Raw genomic sequence first — 19,539 nt, forward strand, 5'->3', positions numbered from 1 at the left:
TGCATGCACCCATTCGGCCCCATTCGGTAGGTATTCGGGCGTCCATGTTGAAATTACAGTGGACAGCTCGCACGGCGCTCGTGCCCCATCAGGTTTTCGCTGGTGCGCTGCGTAGCGTCGTGTTCGGCATTCGGTACGTACGGGGGTACAATAACGGGAGGAGCAGCTTGTCGTGCTTTTCTACTGAGCTGCGAATCGCCTGCGACGACCGGCTGCCTTTAAACTATTCTCATCTTTGTACTGACTTTAGTCAATACGTGCAGACATACAATTGCCATTTTATTTTTGCTCATTTTTTGTTTTGGTTACAAAAGTTATCCCATATCCTGTTTTGTGTGTCTGTATAATGGTAATAGCAACTCATTAATGAAAACATCATTAACATAATGTATGAAAACATCTAAAAATCTGTAATACAACTTTCATTTTATGAAATCATTAAAAAAATTATTTTGATAATGTACCTTAAAAATTACGACAATTAAACCCCACACCGTCATAGAACTTACCGTTTGGAAAAAATAATCTAAAGATGCAGGCGACCACCTATCAGAATACAAAATAAATCAATTTATGAGTAACATAAGGGCAAATGGGCAAAAAATAATAATAATGATAAGCGGAAGTAAAGTGAAAAAGTCGTTCCCGATCAACACGATTAAGAAGCACGATTGGAAGAGATTTGCTGCGTTTGGATACGATCCTAGACGATCTGATGAGATGATCACGATCAAAAACTAATCGTGATAATCGTAGAAAATTTTTGAACCGTCCAAAATTTTCCTACGATTAACGCGATTGCCACGATTGACCTTAAGATCTATACAATCTGATAAGACCATCACGCTTGCTGCACGATTAAGACCACGATTTCAATCGTGGCGCCAGTCGTGATAGTGGGAACCCCGTTTAATCTTCATGTAGGCCTATATTGATTAGTATTACACACTGGTGACACACCCCTCACTCTGTGAAAGCATAGAACAATAGAAACCAAAGATAAGTGAAAAGATAACAAAACCATTCAACCACAGTCATATATTGTATTCTAATTATGATACATGATACAGTACCATATTAGTACATCTTTAAGATGACCCGTGGTGGCATGTTTTCTTCACTGCTCTGATGTATATCTGGACATTCCATGTCAGTGAAATACCAAACATACATACATACACACACCCACACATTTCCACGCACACATGTTTTGTTTTTGTTTTTTCAATAATTTTTATTTGATTTCCAGAAGTTCACATAATAAAACTTTCATCCCGAATGTTTGCAAACAATGCACAACTATCATTAATCAAAAGAAAAACAGCCAATCGGTACGTGATCTTCTCTCACAAAACACGCGAAAGTTTCTATGGCCTACTAACAAAAAAAAAAAAAAAAAAAAAGATTGGTGATAGAGAATCTTCCTGCCTGATTTATCTTCAACTCGTTATTTTAAATAAATAAAAGCAAAAAGTTATGACATGAATGTTCAAGTTTTGAAAAAATATTCAGATATGATAATATTTTTTAATACTTTTTTTCTTAAATATTCAATAATGAACACTATTTTAGATTTAGAGACAGAGAATTCGGGACGTCTGCCCGTGATGTTCTAATGATTTTTGGCCTATGACTCCAGGGTTTTCGAGATTACAATTTGATGATTGACGAGTTGGGTATGAATACACTGCAAGGTTTGCAGTGAAAACCCCACCAAGATTTGTAGGAAGACAGTAATGTTGTATGTGTATTTTTACATAGAGACTGAAGTCCGAAAAGTATGTATATCATTAACTTTCAGTATTTTTAAGTGAAAGAATATGGGATCGGATGGGATTAGATAAAGGAACTTAATGATTAATCGCACAATACGTTTCTGAAGAATAAAAATCAAATTTATTCTACTTGATCCACAGTTTCCTCATGCAATATCACAGTTTGTTATGCTAATATCAGAGCATTATGTGAAATAATATTTTTTTTAAATCCTAGAATTTCCATTACTTTTGAACAAGATTTGTGAATACTGTGAATATGATCATTGCAAGTTAACTTAGAGTCAATTGTAATTCAAAAAAGAAATCGCTGAATTTCACTTAAGTTCATACATACAATATAACAAGTATTATTGAACATCATTTTTTGAAAAACTATGTTTAAAAGGCATAAAATTTGTTTAGGAAACATTCTAGGACAATGTATTTCATGAAAACCATTGAGAAACTTTATCTATTTGCATCAATATTGTGCAAAGTATTAATCAGCGTTTTAGAGTCCTCATGTGAATAAATAATGTCAGTGTTAATGGCAAGTAATCAAACATTAAGAATGCTGGAGTACTTTAGATATCATTGATTTATACAAGAAACAGGAGATTGCCAAGAAATTGATTCCTGAGGAACAACACACATAATATCAGATTCAGAAGATTTACATTATACTTAATTTTCTATTGCTTTCTACAATATAAGTGATCAATAATCCATGAAAGTGTTAAACCACGAAGGGCATGTCTCTGTAACATAATAAACCGAATTCCCTTGGTGATCCAACGGTATTTATTTATTATCATATAATTGTCACCTATTCATTTAGAACATTTTCTTATAACAACTTCAAAACTTATCAAGAAATACAGTCATGATTAGTCTTATCAGCGGTCTTTTGAATATATACATCTTGCCAGTAGTCCTCCTGTGCTTAATTATTGTCAAAAGAATGAAATATTTTGATCTGATTCTTTTCTATACATCATAATCCATCTCGTTAGGTGTTTTTTCATATTTTCTGCTGGATACTGTAAAATGGTAAATATAGATAGATGGTTAGATATATCATGATATAAGATCCAATTATCAAAATATTTTACATTATCTTTAGATAATAATAATACAGGCAAGGATTGCCTGTATTTATTACAAAATGAGGCATTATTTATAAAAACATTTGTATACATTCTGTGGAAAAAAAAATGGAGTGTGTATAAAGATACAAAAGATCAGAGTTCGATTCCCGAATCTAAAGGAGGAATCTAAAGGATGCTTACACACAATGCTGTGTGTAAGCATATAACCAGATACAAAAAGCTCTGTCCCTCGGACAAAATAGGTGTGGAGGTGACGTGTGTGAGACAGTCACAACTCATGCATGTAAAAAATCCTGCTCCATTCATTCGTCGCAAAGAGCAGGGTGCATCACGCGGATAAGTTGCCCCGCCTCACACCCACCAGCGACCGGGCGCCACGGGAGACCAGCTAGTGCAGCTGAATAGGAGCTATCCAGCCATCTTCTCAGATGGAAAAATTAAACAAACAAACTTGGTGGCCTATATAAGACTGTAAGTACTGTTGGTACAATAATTGTCAAATTTGCTATATAGCATTCTTGTGTTGAAAAGAGAATGCCGAATTAGAAACTGAACTGTTAATGTTGGCGTTGTGTATACCATTGCCAAAAGACTGCAAATACCCGATATTAATTGCAATGTGAGGACTAGCGTCTGTCTATGTGGACTATGATTATTTAAAAGTAAAAGAAGTAGAGAAAGAAATTAGAAAATGAACGGTTTTTAGCCTATGACATTATGATTCGGACGCAAAGAACTCAATGTTTAGATTCGTGGGACGCAAGACGCTTTAACTTTGACAGAGTTTGCACATTCATTCAAACTCAAAGGTAGGGTCTTCTGATGTCATCTTTTCATTGTAAAATTTGTCAAACATTTCGTTCTGAGCCACGGTAAAGCGATCCTTCCACTGACCAGCATAGCCTGCAAGAAAAACGAAATACATTTTGTCAAGAGTGAATTCCAAAGGGCATGAGCGATTTACAAACGCAGAATTTGACAGTTTTTGAACTCATGTAATTCATAACAAGACTAGAAAACTTCGAAACTTGAGAGTTGATGATAAATCTAAATGAAAATATTAATTCAAAGTACAATAGAGATATACAGGAGAAGAAAGAGCATCATGGAAGATTGATTCTGTTATGAGATGTTTGTTTGTTTTTTTTTTCATTTGAAATGAAGTAGGAAAAGAATAAACAAGAGGAGAGATGATAAACAGCTGAAAAAGGTGGCAATCAGGAAACATGGAACAGAGGAAGGGTAAAAACAAAGGATCAAGTGCATCAAAGAAAAATGATATTAGGAAAGGGAAAAGACAAACGAAATGTCAAGTAAAGGGTAAAAGAAGAGGTGGACAATGTCATAGAGAAGGTGGAGATAGCAAGTGAGAAGTAGAAGGTTGGGGAAAAGGTAGACCTAGCTTACCTTTGCCCAAGAACGGCAAAATTTTGATATGTTCAAAGAAGTCCTTGTTGCCTTCTTTCGCGCCAGCTCCACCGGTCGCGTACGTCTTACTCATTCCTTTGAACGAGCTGTGCTCTACAACCTTTTGAAGCTCCTCCGTGGTCAGGTCAACGCCGATATGGGCGGCCACGTCTCGGACACTGCCCACCGGATCCTATTTGCGAAATGAACACATTGCTGCGTGGCCTTAATGTCGTTATTATTGTTGTTTGTCTTTAAATCAAATATACAACATAGAAATTCATTGTAAAGCATCTGTGAAGTTTGTGAATAGAATATATATGTTCATTGAACAGAGGAAAGTTACGATAAGAGATGAGAAAATTTTGTCGTGACAGGGTCGGCATTGAAAAGTTGAACGTTTTTAGGCCGCTATCCTTTTACTTCGAGATTAACTGCATGCACCATCAGACAATCGGAAATGACAGGTAAATTGAAAACTGCCACAGCGATAGGAAATATTATAGGGGAGGGTACAAGCTGAAATCTAACATTTGCTATATTGGTACCTCGTCACCTTTTCGTTTGAACATTTACGCCAGATACCTATGCCTACAGCTGACATCTAAACATCTCGTTCTTGGTTGAAAGCAAGAGGGAAGATTTGAACCACGACATCCTATTTTAAAGTCTAGAATATCATACGTTTACCTCACTGGATACTTCCTCTATATCCAAAGGAATTAATACCGAAATTGCTCGCGATTGATCTACTGTATCTGCATATATCTATGCCATCGCAGTCAAAATTTCTGTTATCAACTTTGCCAATATCCGTATAGGAAAGAGCTTGTCCTCAGTTTCCATTCCGTTTTAATTAATGAAGCATGGTAGTGATAGAGGTGCTGTTTTTTTCTGCTTACTTTTCTCATACTCTCATAGAAGAAAAATGCAGCGTTTTTCTTTCCCCTGATTTTCCAGAATTCCCTGACGTGATCACGCCAAGGTCCAAACACGCCTTCTGCATCACAAGAAAGAAGAAATTGAAGCGAAATATATTATATGATACGAGACATCAGGAATAATTAGTGCTTTCTGAAACACATCTGGACATCAGGAATATCATCTATCAGTATAAGAGACTGACTGTGATTGAAGGTTGGTGTAAATTTTATTACGCTGTAGCCACAGAAATGACATATAAACCATGTTCAAACTTTCTACTACAATTACGGTTGCAATTTTGTTATGGCTTAATTGTTATTGTTCTCTCAGTATCAACACTTGAGAAAGAGCGAATCCCTCGAAAATTTGTGTGCAGAAATAAACTGTTGGTGAATACCATGAACTTTGTACTAGTTTTGTTTTTTGATCATATATATATAAATATATATATATATATATATATATATATATATATATATATATAAGTTTTCTTTCAAAACTCATATATATAATACATACATACAATATACAAATGACATATATATATATATATATATATATATATATATATATAGTACATCGGCTTCCGTCTTTTAGTCATAACTGCAGAATGATGATAAAACAGGTTGATGAAAGAAAGTTTTGAATTAGATTAAGGATAACAATAAGTTTCCAAAATAAACAATCGCAATAATTAGTCACAAAGACTGTAGCTGTCTTATCACCATCACGCCGCCGTGACAAACTTACCTTCAGTGTTATGCCATCATATATCTTTGCATTCGACTCGATTCAATTCAATGCGATCCATTTTCCTTTCATTCTTTTTCCTACAAAACGTAACATAATTACGAATGATCGTAGGTGTAAACTCGACTGTGAAAAAATAAAATATAGGTTTTCCCGGCCAATTTCGCACTTTTGTCAGTCCATTTGATAAAAGGTTCATTCAATTTAGCGAAAATCCTCGTCACTGCACATTCTGTCATTCAAAATTGCAACTTGTTCATTCAATTTAGCATTTCGATCAATGAAATTCGCACATGTGCCTTTCGAATTCGTAAAACGGGCATTCAAATTGGCACGTGCTCTTCAGTCATTCAAATTCGCCAGCACTAGCGGAAAATGGTATTTCGGTCATTCAATTTCGCGTATGGGCAGTCAAATTCCAAACATGTTCATTCAAATTGGCGTAATGTTATTTCTATTTTGAAAAGGTGAGAACTGTAATTTATATGTATTTAAATGTGAATTTTTGCTTCATCCACACACTGTTAAGTATATAGCAAAGGTATCTTTGACCATAAATAATTCAAGTTTGTTGTTCTGTCACGCCCCTCTTCTTTATACACGTCATCAGAACTATACATGCACCAGTACCATAGATTCACTTCACTTTCTTATGTCCAGTCATGGTAGTACGAGTCAGATACAGGTGTATCTCTCAAGAAGACATTGAAAGAATCATAGAACCATTTGAGGGTAATAACCTTTACAAACTGATGGCTAGAGCTGATCCAAGAACTTTATTCTTAATGATGATTAACGCAATATTGCACCCACCAAATGAAAATAATGAAACATGCAGATGAAAGAAATAACCACGATGTAAATTAAAACCTCCTCCCAATTAATGTCCAAACAAACTTCAGATTAATGTATCTGTGAATGAAATAATGTTATCGAACATTATAAACACATACACATATTTTGACAGTACTGTTGCAAAGGTGATATCAGAATAAAGAATGAATACGAAATATGAAATCTTAAGATGCTTGCAAACAATACCAATGATGAATGAAAATGGAAAAAAGGAATAAAAGCGTCAACGTGTCTGCTAAATTGACTGCAGTAAATGCGAAATTGGATGCCCAAGAATGAATTCGAATGACCGAGCGCAGCGTATACGTGATCACGTGACTATATCATGCTAAATTGAATGAACGATTTGCGAAATGGTGCTTGTCTTACGAATTTGAACTGAAAAAGTGCTGATTCGAATGATGTTAAAGGTAATTTGAATGCTCCAAAATGAATTTGAATGAAAAGATTATAAAATTGAAATACCGAACATGCCATCTAGGCTAAATTGTGCTAAATTGAATGCACAAATTAGGAATTGGACTGAAAAAAGTGCGAAATTGGCCGGGAAAACCTATAAAAGAAATGATTGTTAATGAGTACAGATGATACGGAAGAAGATGGTGATAATTAAGGACATGGTCAAAGAGCACCACTAACATTGGAGGCCATCTTATAAGGTCGCTTGAGACAGACACTAATAGTAGTCCTACACTTACTGTCTTCCAGAAATGAACCCAGCACGGACTCCCAGCTGAAGTCCGGTGGCCTGGTCTCAACCCTCATGTTGTACAGAGAGTTTAGGACATCCTTCGGGTTGCGAGCCACGTAAATAACCTGTGAATGAAAACAAAAAGCGTCAGAAGATTTATTCTGCAGCATTTGGAACTCCATGGATGATCATAAAATGCATTCTTTTTTTTAAACAAGCATATTATTTCTTTTTTATTCATATTATTGGCACAGTTCATACAATTTTACATTACATTTGCTTTCAAAAGAAAAGTACAACCAAAATGGGCAATTTAAGATGAACATAAACAAATGAATACAAAACAGATTTGATGACGTGCATTACATATAGATTTTCCCGGTCAATTTCATACTTTTGTCATTCAAGTTCCTATTCCGAGCATTCAATTTCACGCATTCCGCGCTCGCAGCACTGAATCAGCAATCATATTCAAAATCAGGTGATTCGAATTCACTATCGGAGCATTGAAATTAACTGTCGGATCATTCAAATTCACTATGGGAGCATTCAAATTAAGAGAGGAGCACGTATTTCAGCAATTCGTGAATAGGCAACCATGTTCCCAATAAGTGCATTCAATTTAAAAGAAGTCCTGGCTTTAGTACGTTTGGGGCCGTGCATGTGTGTCTTTTTCGTTTAGCTTTGAATATATTGGGATTTATGATGAAGGTTATTAAACCAGTATAGAGGTCCACCTGTTCACTGAAAAATTTGACCTCGGGCTTCACGAAAAGGAATAATATACAGGCACACGTCCCTCGAATAGGACATAAGATGTAGGTCCCATGTGTTATTTATCGCAAAGAGCAGAATGTTTAACCCAGTGAAGTGCTCCCACCTTATATCCAACTGGACCCCATAGAAGACCAGCTGTTGCAGCCCTCTTCTTAGATGGAAAATGAAACAAACAAACATGCAAACATTAAGCCATGTATATGCCTACAGACGAACATGATACGGAAGGTTGGTTTACACCTTAGGAAAAAAAGCAATTTCGACTGGGCCTACATTGAAAATGATAACATGAACAATGTATACGTCTTATTTGTTGTTTATTACTATCATATTGGTTTAATTTTTGCGGAATATGTCTGGTCATTGTGTGTCAGTTTGTCTTCAAATTGATGCATTGCCATTATGTGGTTATTGTTTGTCGTTGTGTTGTTTGGATGCACTGCTAATTGGACCTTAAATTGAGAATTGTTTGTGATGAAAAACAAAGATTACATGAACAGAGAACAATGTAGAACACTACACTATATGCAAGCATTCATTGGTCGTGTATGCCATTTCTCCTTTCTAAAAAAAAGTCTACTACATTTTCCTTGTTAAATTGATAGCACGAAGTAGGAACTTGATCGCGTGAAAATGGAATCAAACGATCCAAACAAGCTCATCGGGACTATCACATGACTATCGCGTAAATTTGAATGCACGAGTATGAAATGCAATGGTCGCATTTGGAAATTGAACGGCCAATCGTGAATTTGATTTCACGAAAACGAAATATAACGCCCATAAATGAAATTGATCGCTCGGATTCTGAATTTGAATGTCCGAATATTTCCGCGGGCGTGCGCTGTGTAAATCTGAATGCACGTTAAACATGTTAAATGAATTTGAATGACAAAAGTATGAAATTGACCGGGAAAACCTATATCAACAACCTGATTAAAAGCAGAAGTTTGTAGAATGTAGGCTCTAAAGTAATGATTGGTAATTTAAGTGTTCAGTAGAAAGTTTTAACGGCAAAAAATAAGGGAATATACGAGAACGAAAAATGTCGATAATATGATAGAATTACGTAATGCACTAATAATAATAGTGTACATTATTAGCCTAAGGTAAGAATGTTTAGACACAATTGGGTAAATAAATTTCGACACCCGATTGGGACTTCATCGTGAGTGCACGAAGATATTTCCATCGATCAGGGTAGGACAATGAGACATAACATTTTAAGGAATTGCCTATTAAATTTTGCTTCAAGGACCTCAGAGAGCTTGATTGGATCAGAACAGAATTTAATTCAATTCCAAAATGAAGGGTATTTGTTGGTATAAGAAATTCAGTGGCTGACTATTTTCATTCCCTTCTTAACTTGATTAAATGACAACATATCGTATAAAGTCATTCCCTAATAATGATAATAATAAAAACAACAACTATGATAATAATACGCTTTTTTCACTTTATATCTAGGATCACGCCAATCCACTAGTAGCCTTTCTTTGAATTTGTATGTGTTTTTGATGAGCAATGCTTGGTAAGAGAGGTTCAGCTTGATTAGCAGACTGGACCTCCCCTGACGTACCCTTCCTCTTTCTTCCAGCTTTGGTGGTAGGAAACGAAGAGGAAGGTGGGTGACAATGACACGAGGGGACGGCGCCTTGGCAATCTTATCCGCAAAGGGAGTAAGGTCCAAAGGATTCTTGAGCTCTTCCTCGCGGGTAGCCGGTATCTTTTGCCTCATGTCGATCATCTCCACGGTGCCGGTGGCGAGTGACCGGTTGATCTTTTCTGGCACCCCTCTGGTGAGGATCAGACCTACAATCTCGAGCATCCAGTGAGTTCCTTCGAAAGGATGCACAAATGAATGAAAGTCAAATTGACCACATGAACTGCTTTGAATCATGTTATTTTTTTTTAAAAGGAAATAAACTATATTGAACAGATGCTGAAAAGGGGGATTCAGAGGAATGAAAGAAATGTGTGTTTAATGTAATGTTCTGAATTAAAATATCACGCACACACACACACACACACACACACACAAACATTGTGTAATAGGCCCTACCGGGTAATCATCGAAAAAGGTAGTAGACACTAATTGTTCAAATTCAACTATTTCATACACACCATGAAATCGATTGAAATGAATAGCGTGAATCAAAGGAAATCTTATTGTCTTTTATATTTGGTATATTGATAACATAAAGGGGGCTTTTACGCCTGAATAATCACACAAGTTTTTCTATCATGTATATATATATATATATATATATATATATATATATGAAGAGTTTGTTTGCAAAAACCGATAAGTCCATATTTGCCAAATGGAGATATTTGCGATTAAAGGTGAAGAAAAATAAAGAGAATAATAAGAAAATTTTTGCTTCTTTTGACCATAACTTCAAAAATGTACCTTTATATGTAGTGACCAATATATTATTTAAAAGGTATTATTTTGTACTTTATGACAGAGACCGTACTTCAAAATCTTCAAAAATGGACTTATCGGTTTTTGCGAACAAACTCTTCATATATATATAATCATATAGATGCATATATATATATATATATATATATATACATATATATATATATATATATATATATATATATATATATATATACACGTAGATATACAAGAGCTTGCTTCCAAAAGGCGCTAAATCCATGGAACATGATGGATTTAGCGCCTTTTGGAAGCAAGCTCTTCAATTATACTTCAGCAAGTCTTGGCTGGCTGCCATCAATCTGGACACATGAAGCTCGTCATGAGAATTTGAATACTGACACACCTGAATTCTTCATTGTATTAGGAGTTCAAATGGAGTGCAATCGCATTAATATCTTGTACCTGACTTTGGATAGGTGCAGAGCCAGATATCGTCTGGACGAACTTCAAAGGTCTGCATTGCTTCAATACTGGAGTCCAGCACAACATTGGGAAGCACAATCCCGTTGTATATGTGCACACCAGAGGCATATGAAGGTTCCTTTCCTTCCATACTGGCCAATGTCTTTCAGTTCTGTATCACGCAAACTGAAAATAAAAAAGAGAGAATGTTGAAAATCCGTGTGTATACCACATCATTGCAATCAATCTTGTGTTAATGTCTCATTGTGGATATATGTACTTTAAAGGGCACGAACCTGAAAATTACCTGAGGTCCTTAATCTAAAGCAGCTGTAATACTAAACTAATTCAAAGTGGAACTGTAACTAAATCTTATCCTAACTTACCTTATTCCTAATATTGCTATACTAAGCTCCTTTGCTTTTAAATTAGAGGCTCTACACACATTAACACTCCGCTTTTACCAGTGAAATTACGTCAATTCAATAGAAAAAATTCAAGTAAGTTTTTTAAATGGAGCTCATATTTAGATGAACTCCGCCTCATGTTCAAGTTGATAGTAATAGATATACTAAGAAAAAGAGAGAAGTAACGTTTGCAAAAGAAGGTAAATGTCTCAGGTTTTTGCTATCTGTTGTATAATAACAAAATCATAAAAGCATAAGTTGAATGTAATGACAAAAAAAAAGGAGAAAATATATGCAGTGTTAAGATGTTGTCTCAACTTACGTTTGCCACAGCTCTTTCAAAATGTTCTCAAATCTGCTAATGCCGTTTCACTTAATACTGGCCGGAAAATAATATCCCCTTCGAGAGCATTAATTGTCCTTCAAAATATTCACCAAACTTTTACACGTCTGACAGTGATAAGTAAGTGATTTCAGTAAAAAAAAAAAGTCTTAATTTTTGACAACCTATTTTGGTCTACCAACACGTAACCCTTTTAAACCATATGAAGTTATTTTGATTGAGTGAATGATCGCTAGTATTTCATTTCATTTCATTTCGTTTATTTCATTTCCAACCTTGCAAAACATTTTAGACACAAAATAACACAATATTAATACAATGTAGTAACAAAGAAAAATACGTGAAGTTAACAATACTACGCATTACAAAAGCAAATGAAAATTGAATTAAAACTAAAGTTGCAGAAAATGGAGGAGACATGCTAAAAATTCTAGTAGTTTTAACGTGTATTGAGGTGGTTTTAACGTGTATTAACGTGTATCGACGTTTTAACGTATATTGACGTAGTTTTAACGTGTATTTACGTTTTAACGTGTATTGACCAGGGAGGTGAGAGGAAACTCACCTCCCTCTATTGACGTAGTTTTAACGTGTGCTAACGTGTACTGATTTTTTTTTCCATTTTTTAATGATAGACCCATAATGTAAATGACGAATTGGTTTGTTATCCTTTTCGAAGGGGAAGATCAGAGAGGCGCACACCCATGTGTCAGACGTGTAACATTTACATGCCCTCTGGTACATCTTCTCTGGTATATTCAGCATATTCCTGTCCATGCAAGGGCTAAAATTTTGGACACACTTCACCTCTGAACTCGTCAAATTGCTACTAGGGATGAAGTGAATGAACTTTGGACCCACTACTATTAATCCTATATATATATATATATATATATATATATATATATATATGTATATATATATATATATATATATTATGTATATATATATATATATATATATATATATGAATTTCTTTCCTTTACAACAGATTGTCCATGAAAGCTACTCACTAGTACAAGATGTATAGGGTAAATAAAAACACTCCCTGTATACACAACTGTACTCTATACCTCAACCCTAAACCCATATCTACGTGACATCAATTTCCATGCAAGCAATTATAATATATATATATATATATATATATATATATATATATATCCCTGGTTGGCGCCTTAGGGAGACATATTGGGGGGAAGTGTCTTCATTAGGGAGACAACTGGTCATTAAGGAGACAATTTTTGTGTCTCCATTGCGTAAATTGCCATTGAACATGTATTTTAAAATTTGCATATGAAACAAATGGAAATGTCTTCCAAATGACCCATCTAGGAGTATATATATATATATATATATATATACATATCAACATGTTGACATTTCACGTATTGGCTCCACAAAGAAATGAAGAATCAAGCCGGTAATGCATTTTTGGCCAATAAAGCACGAGTTTAATCGACTCAAATTTTCGGCGTCATACGCCTACTTCTTCTTCTTCTTCAGTTTGCTTCTTCATTTCATATACGAAGAGCTTGCTTCCAAAAGGCGCTAACTCTATCATTTTTAATGGATATATATATATATATATATATATATATATATGTATATATATATATGGGCCGTGACGCGAGAAAAGGGCCCCTAGGGCATTAAATACCGAAAATGAGTTTTCACCTCCACGTTGTAGAAGGAACTCTGACGTGCTTAGATATGCAAACCTTTTTCTGAAAATCCAATCCTAAATGACCCCATTACGATATTCAAATCAGCATGTTTTGTCCAAATCTTTTCACTTTTTGATGCGTCTATGCATGTGCGAGCAGTTAGCTAGTTGATCTTTTTTTGCGCGTATTGCTTTGTCAAACTTCCGTGCCGTTTTCTAGCGTTTGCGCGCAGCGGCGCTAAGGGCCATTTTCTGGCGTCACGGCCCATATATATATATATATATGTATGTATATATATATATATATATATATATATATATATATATATATATATATTTATATATCATATTTTATTAATATAACACATACACGACAGAGAAATGCATTAACTGTAAATTCCAAATTTTCGGCGGTCTCCCCCTTTGTCAGGGATAAAATGACAAGTTATCTCTATAGTAAAGATAAACAATAATGTTCATATCATTTTAAAGCAACACTTATCTTAATCGTCGTAATATCAATATCTTAAAAAAAAACCACGTATTTATGAAAAGACACATTACAGACAAAATAAAATGTAGGGAATTTTATATTGAATTTGAGGTGCACTGCACATTCTACGTACACTCGAACTATAACATCACCATTTGATGCAGGTTAATCTGATAATGTTGTGAATGCACAATCAAGCAGTTCATTCTGAAAGGTGACATCATTTTAGTTTCCATTCCATACTCCTGCTAAAACTGGACGAGTGTACTATCCTGGCCAATATGAACTCAAGAAGGAATGCGTTATCCCGAAAGTTCGTGCAATAGCGATGAAAAACACCAAACGTGTACCAAACCTTCAAGCACAATCGAACAAAGGTTACCATACTAAGCTCCTTTCGGCACTTATACGAGTTTCATATCATCCGAGTCAAGAGCATGAAATACACACTTTACAATAGTCCAAAGGGTATGGATCGCATTATATACATACATTATACACATAGTCTGAAGAGAACCTGAATTTGATCTTGTGATCGTCATGATCATAGTTTTGACGAAGATTCATGAAAATGGATTGGTATGTGGTAAGCAATGTTACACGGCAAATGAGGGACTTCTTGACGAGGTGGCGTCGAAAAGTGACAAAGTGCTGCTAAATTTCTGCCATAAAAGTTCGTCACATTGCTGTCTCTGCGAACAGTGTTCCATGTCATGATAGATATGATATACAAACAACTAAAGTACCTCTCAACTTTACAGCAACTCCCATTGAAAATAACCACGTAGTGTACTAATGGCTATACACATAGCATGCGATTCTTTTCAGCTATACATCGGTATGAATTTACCCATTGTAAGCATATAAAAAAGGGAAGAAGGAAAATTGGGTAAAAGATACGAATGGGACCAAAATAAGAGAGAAAGGGGTAAGATTACTTGTAAGAGCAAGCGTGTGCACTGCAAATGCTCTCTCCTTGTATAACATTTATTCATACCTTTCCGCCCGTCCAATAAGAATGCGTTGTTTAATCCGATTATACGTTGGCTCTTTTTTTTTTTTTATTGTAGACTCAAGATTTATCTCCTAAAAGGCATAATATCAGCATGCTATTCTCTCTGTCTAACTGTCCCGAAGCTTACCTGTCGATGCGAATGACTTCGTGTGTTGCACTTCTGCGAATGCTTGTATATCAGTACAAATGGGTTGTACGCAAACTGCTCGAGTGCCCGATCAAGGTCCAGTTTCTTCCACATTGCACCACGACAATTCCATACTTGGAAATAGTGTTTGGCCGTCTTACACTGTCCATTTGATTGTTTGCTTTATCGTTTGCGGACTCCTTAATATCGATTTCATAATTCTGAAGAAGTTTCGAGGGCGGCTGGTATGCTTCATTGTCCCCCATTGATAGGTAGATTTACTAATCTTTATATAGGCCTATATGGATCAGTATCACACACCCCTCACTCTGTGAAAGCATGGTACAATATATAGAAACCAACCACACTGAAAAGATGCCAAAATAATTCAACCACAGACTCCCATACTGCCATATCAAAGAGTTATATACATACTTCAAGATGACCCATGGTATTTTTTAACTGCTCTGAAGTATATCTGGACATTAAATGTTAATGTAATGTCATACATACATACATACATACATACATTTATTTGCACATATGCACACGCATGCACACAATATTCGTGTTTAAATAATCTTTATATGAATTTCAATAATTTCAAATGATAAAAAGTTCATCCCGAATGTATGCAAAAAATACACAGTCAGCCATCATTATCATGATTAATCAAAAGAAAAACAATCAATCGGTACGAGATCTTTTCTCGCAAAACACGCTAAAATCTCTAAGGCCAATAAAAAAAAAATATGGTGATAGACAATCTTTCTGCCGGATTCATCACCTTTAACTCGTTATTTGAAATTAATAAAAGCAAAAAACTTATATTGAGATATAGGGATATCTTCTAATTCTTTTTAAAAAGAATATATTCCATAACGAACTCTATTTTAGATTTAGAGACAGAGAATTCGGGATGTCTGCCCCATGATGTTTGATAATGATTTTTGACCTATGATGATTCTAGGGTTTTCGAGATGACGATCTGATGAGTGACGAGTTGGGTATGAATGAACTGCAGGATTTGCTGTGAAAACCCACCAAGGAAGACGGTTATTTGTGTATTTTTTTCACAGAGTTTGAAGTCCGAAAGTATGTATATCATTAATTTTCAGTATGTTCAATTGATAAAATATGGGAACGAATGGGATGAGACTAAAGGGACTTAGTGATTAATCGGAAAATACGTTTCTGAAGAACAAAAATAAACTTTATTCTACTTGAGCCACAGTTTTCCTGTGCAATATCACAGTTTGCTATGGTAATGTTAGAGCATTATATGAAATAATACCGGAATTATGAAATAATCTATATCAAATATAATAGCTATAAAAACCCTCGAATAATATATTATTTACTCATTATTTATCTAGCGATCCACGTTCCACAAGCTTTGCTTTTTAGTGGATCACTATTTTCCATGACCGAATTTATTTTTCGCACGTCCACGAAGTATGTATGTATTATTGTATATATATATATATATATATATATATATATATATATGTATTCATATTACATGAATCTTTTGCAAATGCTCGAACAATATCATTTCATGACATGTATACTTTGTACTATGTTTTGATTTCTGTTGATTGGAAATTTGTACTATGTTTCTTGATTTTCGTTGAATGGAAATAAACTATGATTGAATTGAATTGAATTGAATTGAATTGAATGTGAGGGGGGGGGGGGTTCTCTAGAATTCCCATCACTGCCCAGTGCTTTTGAATAAGATGTGTGAATATTGTGAATATGACCATTGCAAGTTAACTTAGAGTCAATTGTAATCAAAAAAAAAAATCCTGAATTTCACTTCAGTTAAAGGGATTCCATCAATACATACAATATAATAAGTATTATCATCGATTTGTGAAAAATTATGTTTCAAACGCATACAATTTCTTGTGCAAATATTCTAGGGCAATACCGTATGTCCCAAAAGAAAATTACAGCGGGACCCTCAGCAATGATAACTTTAAAAATATTGAATCAATCCAAATACAATTTCAGGTTATGAAACTATAACTCATTGCCCACATCTTACAGAAAACCCCATTCGATTTGCTTCAGTAGTCAAAGAGAAATGAGGAATTTGTAGAGCATGTCAGGGGTGCTTCACAAAGCTGTTCTTAAAGTTACGAAGGACTTAAGAACGACTAGTGATCAGTTCTTGTGCTGAATTATTGAAATTCTGAGAAGTATAGCACATAAGAACTGATCACCAGTCATTCTTAAGTCCTTCGTAACTTTAAGAACAGCTTTGTGAAATACCCCCCCAGGAATCTCTTCCCTCCAAGTTCTGTCCATTGTGTTCACACACAAGAGCATCCAAGTGAACTTGGAAGAAATTCTGCAAAAATAGAGCTAAGATGTTATGTTTTAAGACCATGAAGTAGCATTTAGACAGTTTAATTTTATTGGATGTTATTAATGCGAAAATCCAATTGTATTTTTTTTTTTTGGGGGGGGGGGGACATACTGTATATTGTATGCAAACCATTGAGAACCTTTATCTATTTCCGTTTGTAAAATATTATTCAACGTTTCAAGTCCTCATGAGAATAAAACATATTAGCATCAGTGGGAAGTAATCAAAACTTGGAAGAAATTCTGCAAAAATAGAGCTAAGATGTTATGTTTTAAGACCATGAAGTAGCATTTAGACAGTTTAATTTTATTGGATGTTATTAATGCGAAAATCCAATTGTATTTTTTTTTTTGGGGGGGGGGACATACTGTATATTGTATGCAAACCATTGAGAACCTTTATCTATTTCCGTTTGTAAGATATTATTCAACGTTTCAAGTCCTCATGAGAATAAAACATATTAGCATCAGTGGGAAGTAATCAAAACCCAAGGATGCTGGAGTACTTTACGATATCATTGATTTACATAAGATACAAGAAAGGGCCAAAAAATTGATCCCTGAGGAACAAGACACACAATGTTATATTCCGAAGATTTAGATAATACATAGCTTTTATTGCTTTCTACAAGATAAGTAATCGATAATCCATGAGAACATTAAACCATGAAGGCCATGTCTCTGTAACATATAAACCAAATTCCCTTGGTGATCCAACCGTATTTATTTATTGTAATAATAACATTATTTATTTATTAAGAGCATTTTCTTATATCAATTTAAAAATCATTATAAGAAAATGTCCTTAAAAGCAGTTCTTCTTTACAATGTTTTAAATCATCCTAAAAAAAGTTCTTCTCGCAATGTACCACTCGAATAAGAAATTACGTTTTCGTTAGCTCCCAACTTCCGAACACTGTATCTCATCACTTTTCTTCTCTTCTCCTCTCTTCTCTCTACTCTTCCTATTTGGGTCCCCTATTCTCGGTTTTTTTTTTTTTTTTTTGTTCGTCTTCATACATTCCACCTTGTGTTGTTTTTTTTTTGTTCAAATGACATTTAAAATACTTTAAAGATTAACTTATGTGTTCTACGTGTGTGCGTTCCGTTCCTTTAGTTTTAAAAAAAAGGTAGTTACTCGGCACATATATGTTTAGAGGCCGTTGTCCGAGTAAAGCAATTTGCTTATTGATAACGGTCTCCCGCACCTGTACACTTAAAGATTTGTAATTAAATTCATGTATTATTTCACATGATTATATACTTGTAATGTGAAATCTTGTTTATATTTTCATGATCGACTTGTAAATAATATCTTTGACATTTTCATACTTATTTTCTGTTATGTACAAGTGGAGAAATAAAATTTACTGAAACTGAAAAACTTACCGAGAAATATCATACATCATAACACTTATCTCCGATCTTTTGAACACATGTATGTTGCGAGTCTGTGCTGAATCATTGTCAAAAGAATGAAATACTTTAATCTGATTCTTTTCTATGCATAATACATCTCGTTTGATAAGCACTTTTCACATTCTCTGCTGGATACTGTAAAATAGTAAATATAAGTACATGGTTAGATATATCATAATATTAAATCCTATCATCAACAAAATTTACATTATCTTAAAAATGCATCTCTGCAATTTATTTGGGGAAAATATCCCAAAAAGCCTTGAATCTGAGATATTCTTGTCAGATTACCAATGTGAGAATGAAAAGCATAAGACAAAATGGTATGTTGTAATCCCCATGAGGTAAATTTAATTTCTTGAGATATCCTATTAAGAAATTCTTCAAAACTATATTCAAACATATCAGTTCTGTTACTTCACTCAGTTCTGTGGTGATTTGACTCGGTTAACCTGCCTCCTGATCAAATCTAAATTTAAATTCAAAATTTTATTTTTTACTTCAGAATGTAGAAAAATACGTAAATCTACTATATATTAACAGGCATTTTGATTCTAAATGATACACAGATAGCA

The 19,539-nt window shown here is 34.5% G+C and overlaps 1 protein-coding gene across 1 annotated transcript; it reads right to left on the reverse strand.

Moving 5' to 3' along the window:
• Window positions 1-3,659: 3,659 nt before the first annotated feature.
• On the reverse strand, window positions 3,660-11,272 carry LOC140227234 (sulfotransferase 1A2-like). Its single transcript, XM_072307660.1, has 6 exons — window positions 11,122-11,272; window positions 9,850-10,109; window positions 7,501-7,618; window positions 5,176-5,273; window positions 4,274-4,466; window positions 3,660-3,769 (listed from the first exon to the last, which is right to left on the reverse strand). The coding sequence occupies exons 1-6, from the start codon at window positions 11,270-11,272 to the stop codon at window positions 3,660-3,662; spliced, it is 930 nt and encodes a 309-aa protein (XP_072163761.1).
• Between the last annotated feature and the right edge of the window lie 8,267 nt (window positions 11,273-19,539).

The sequence above is a fragment of the Diadema setosum genome, chromosome 4 (assembly GCF_964275005.1).
Source record: "Diadema setosum chromosome 4, eeDiaSeto1, whole genome shotgun sequence".
Classification (NCBI taxonomy): Eukaryota; Metazoa; Echinodermata; class Echinoidea; order Diadematoida; family Diadematidae; genus Diadema; species Diadema setosum.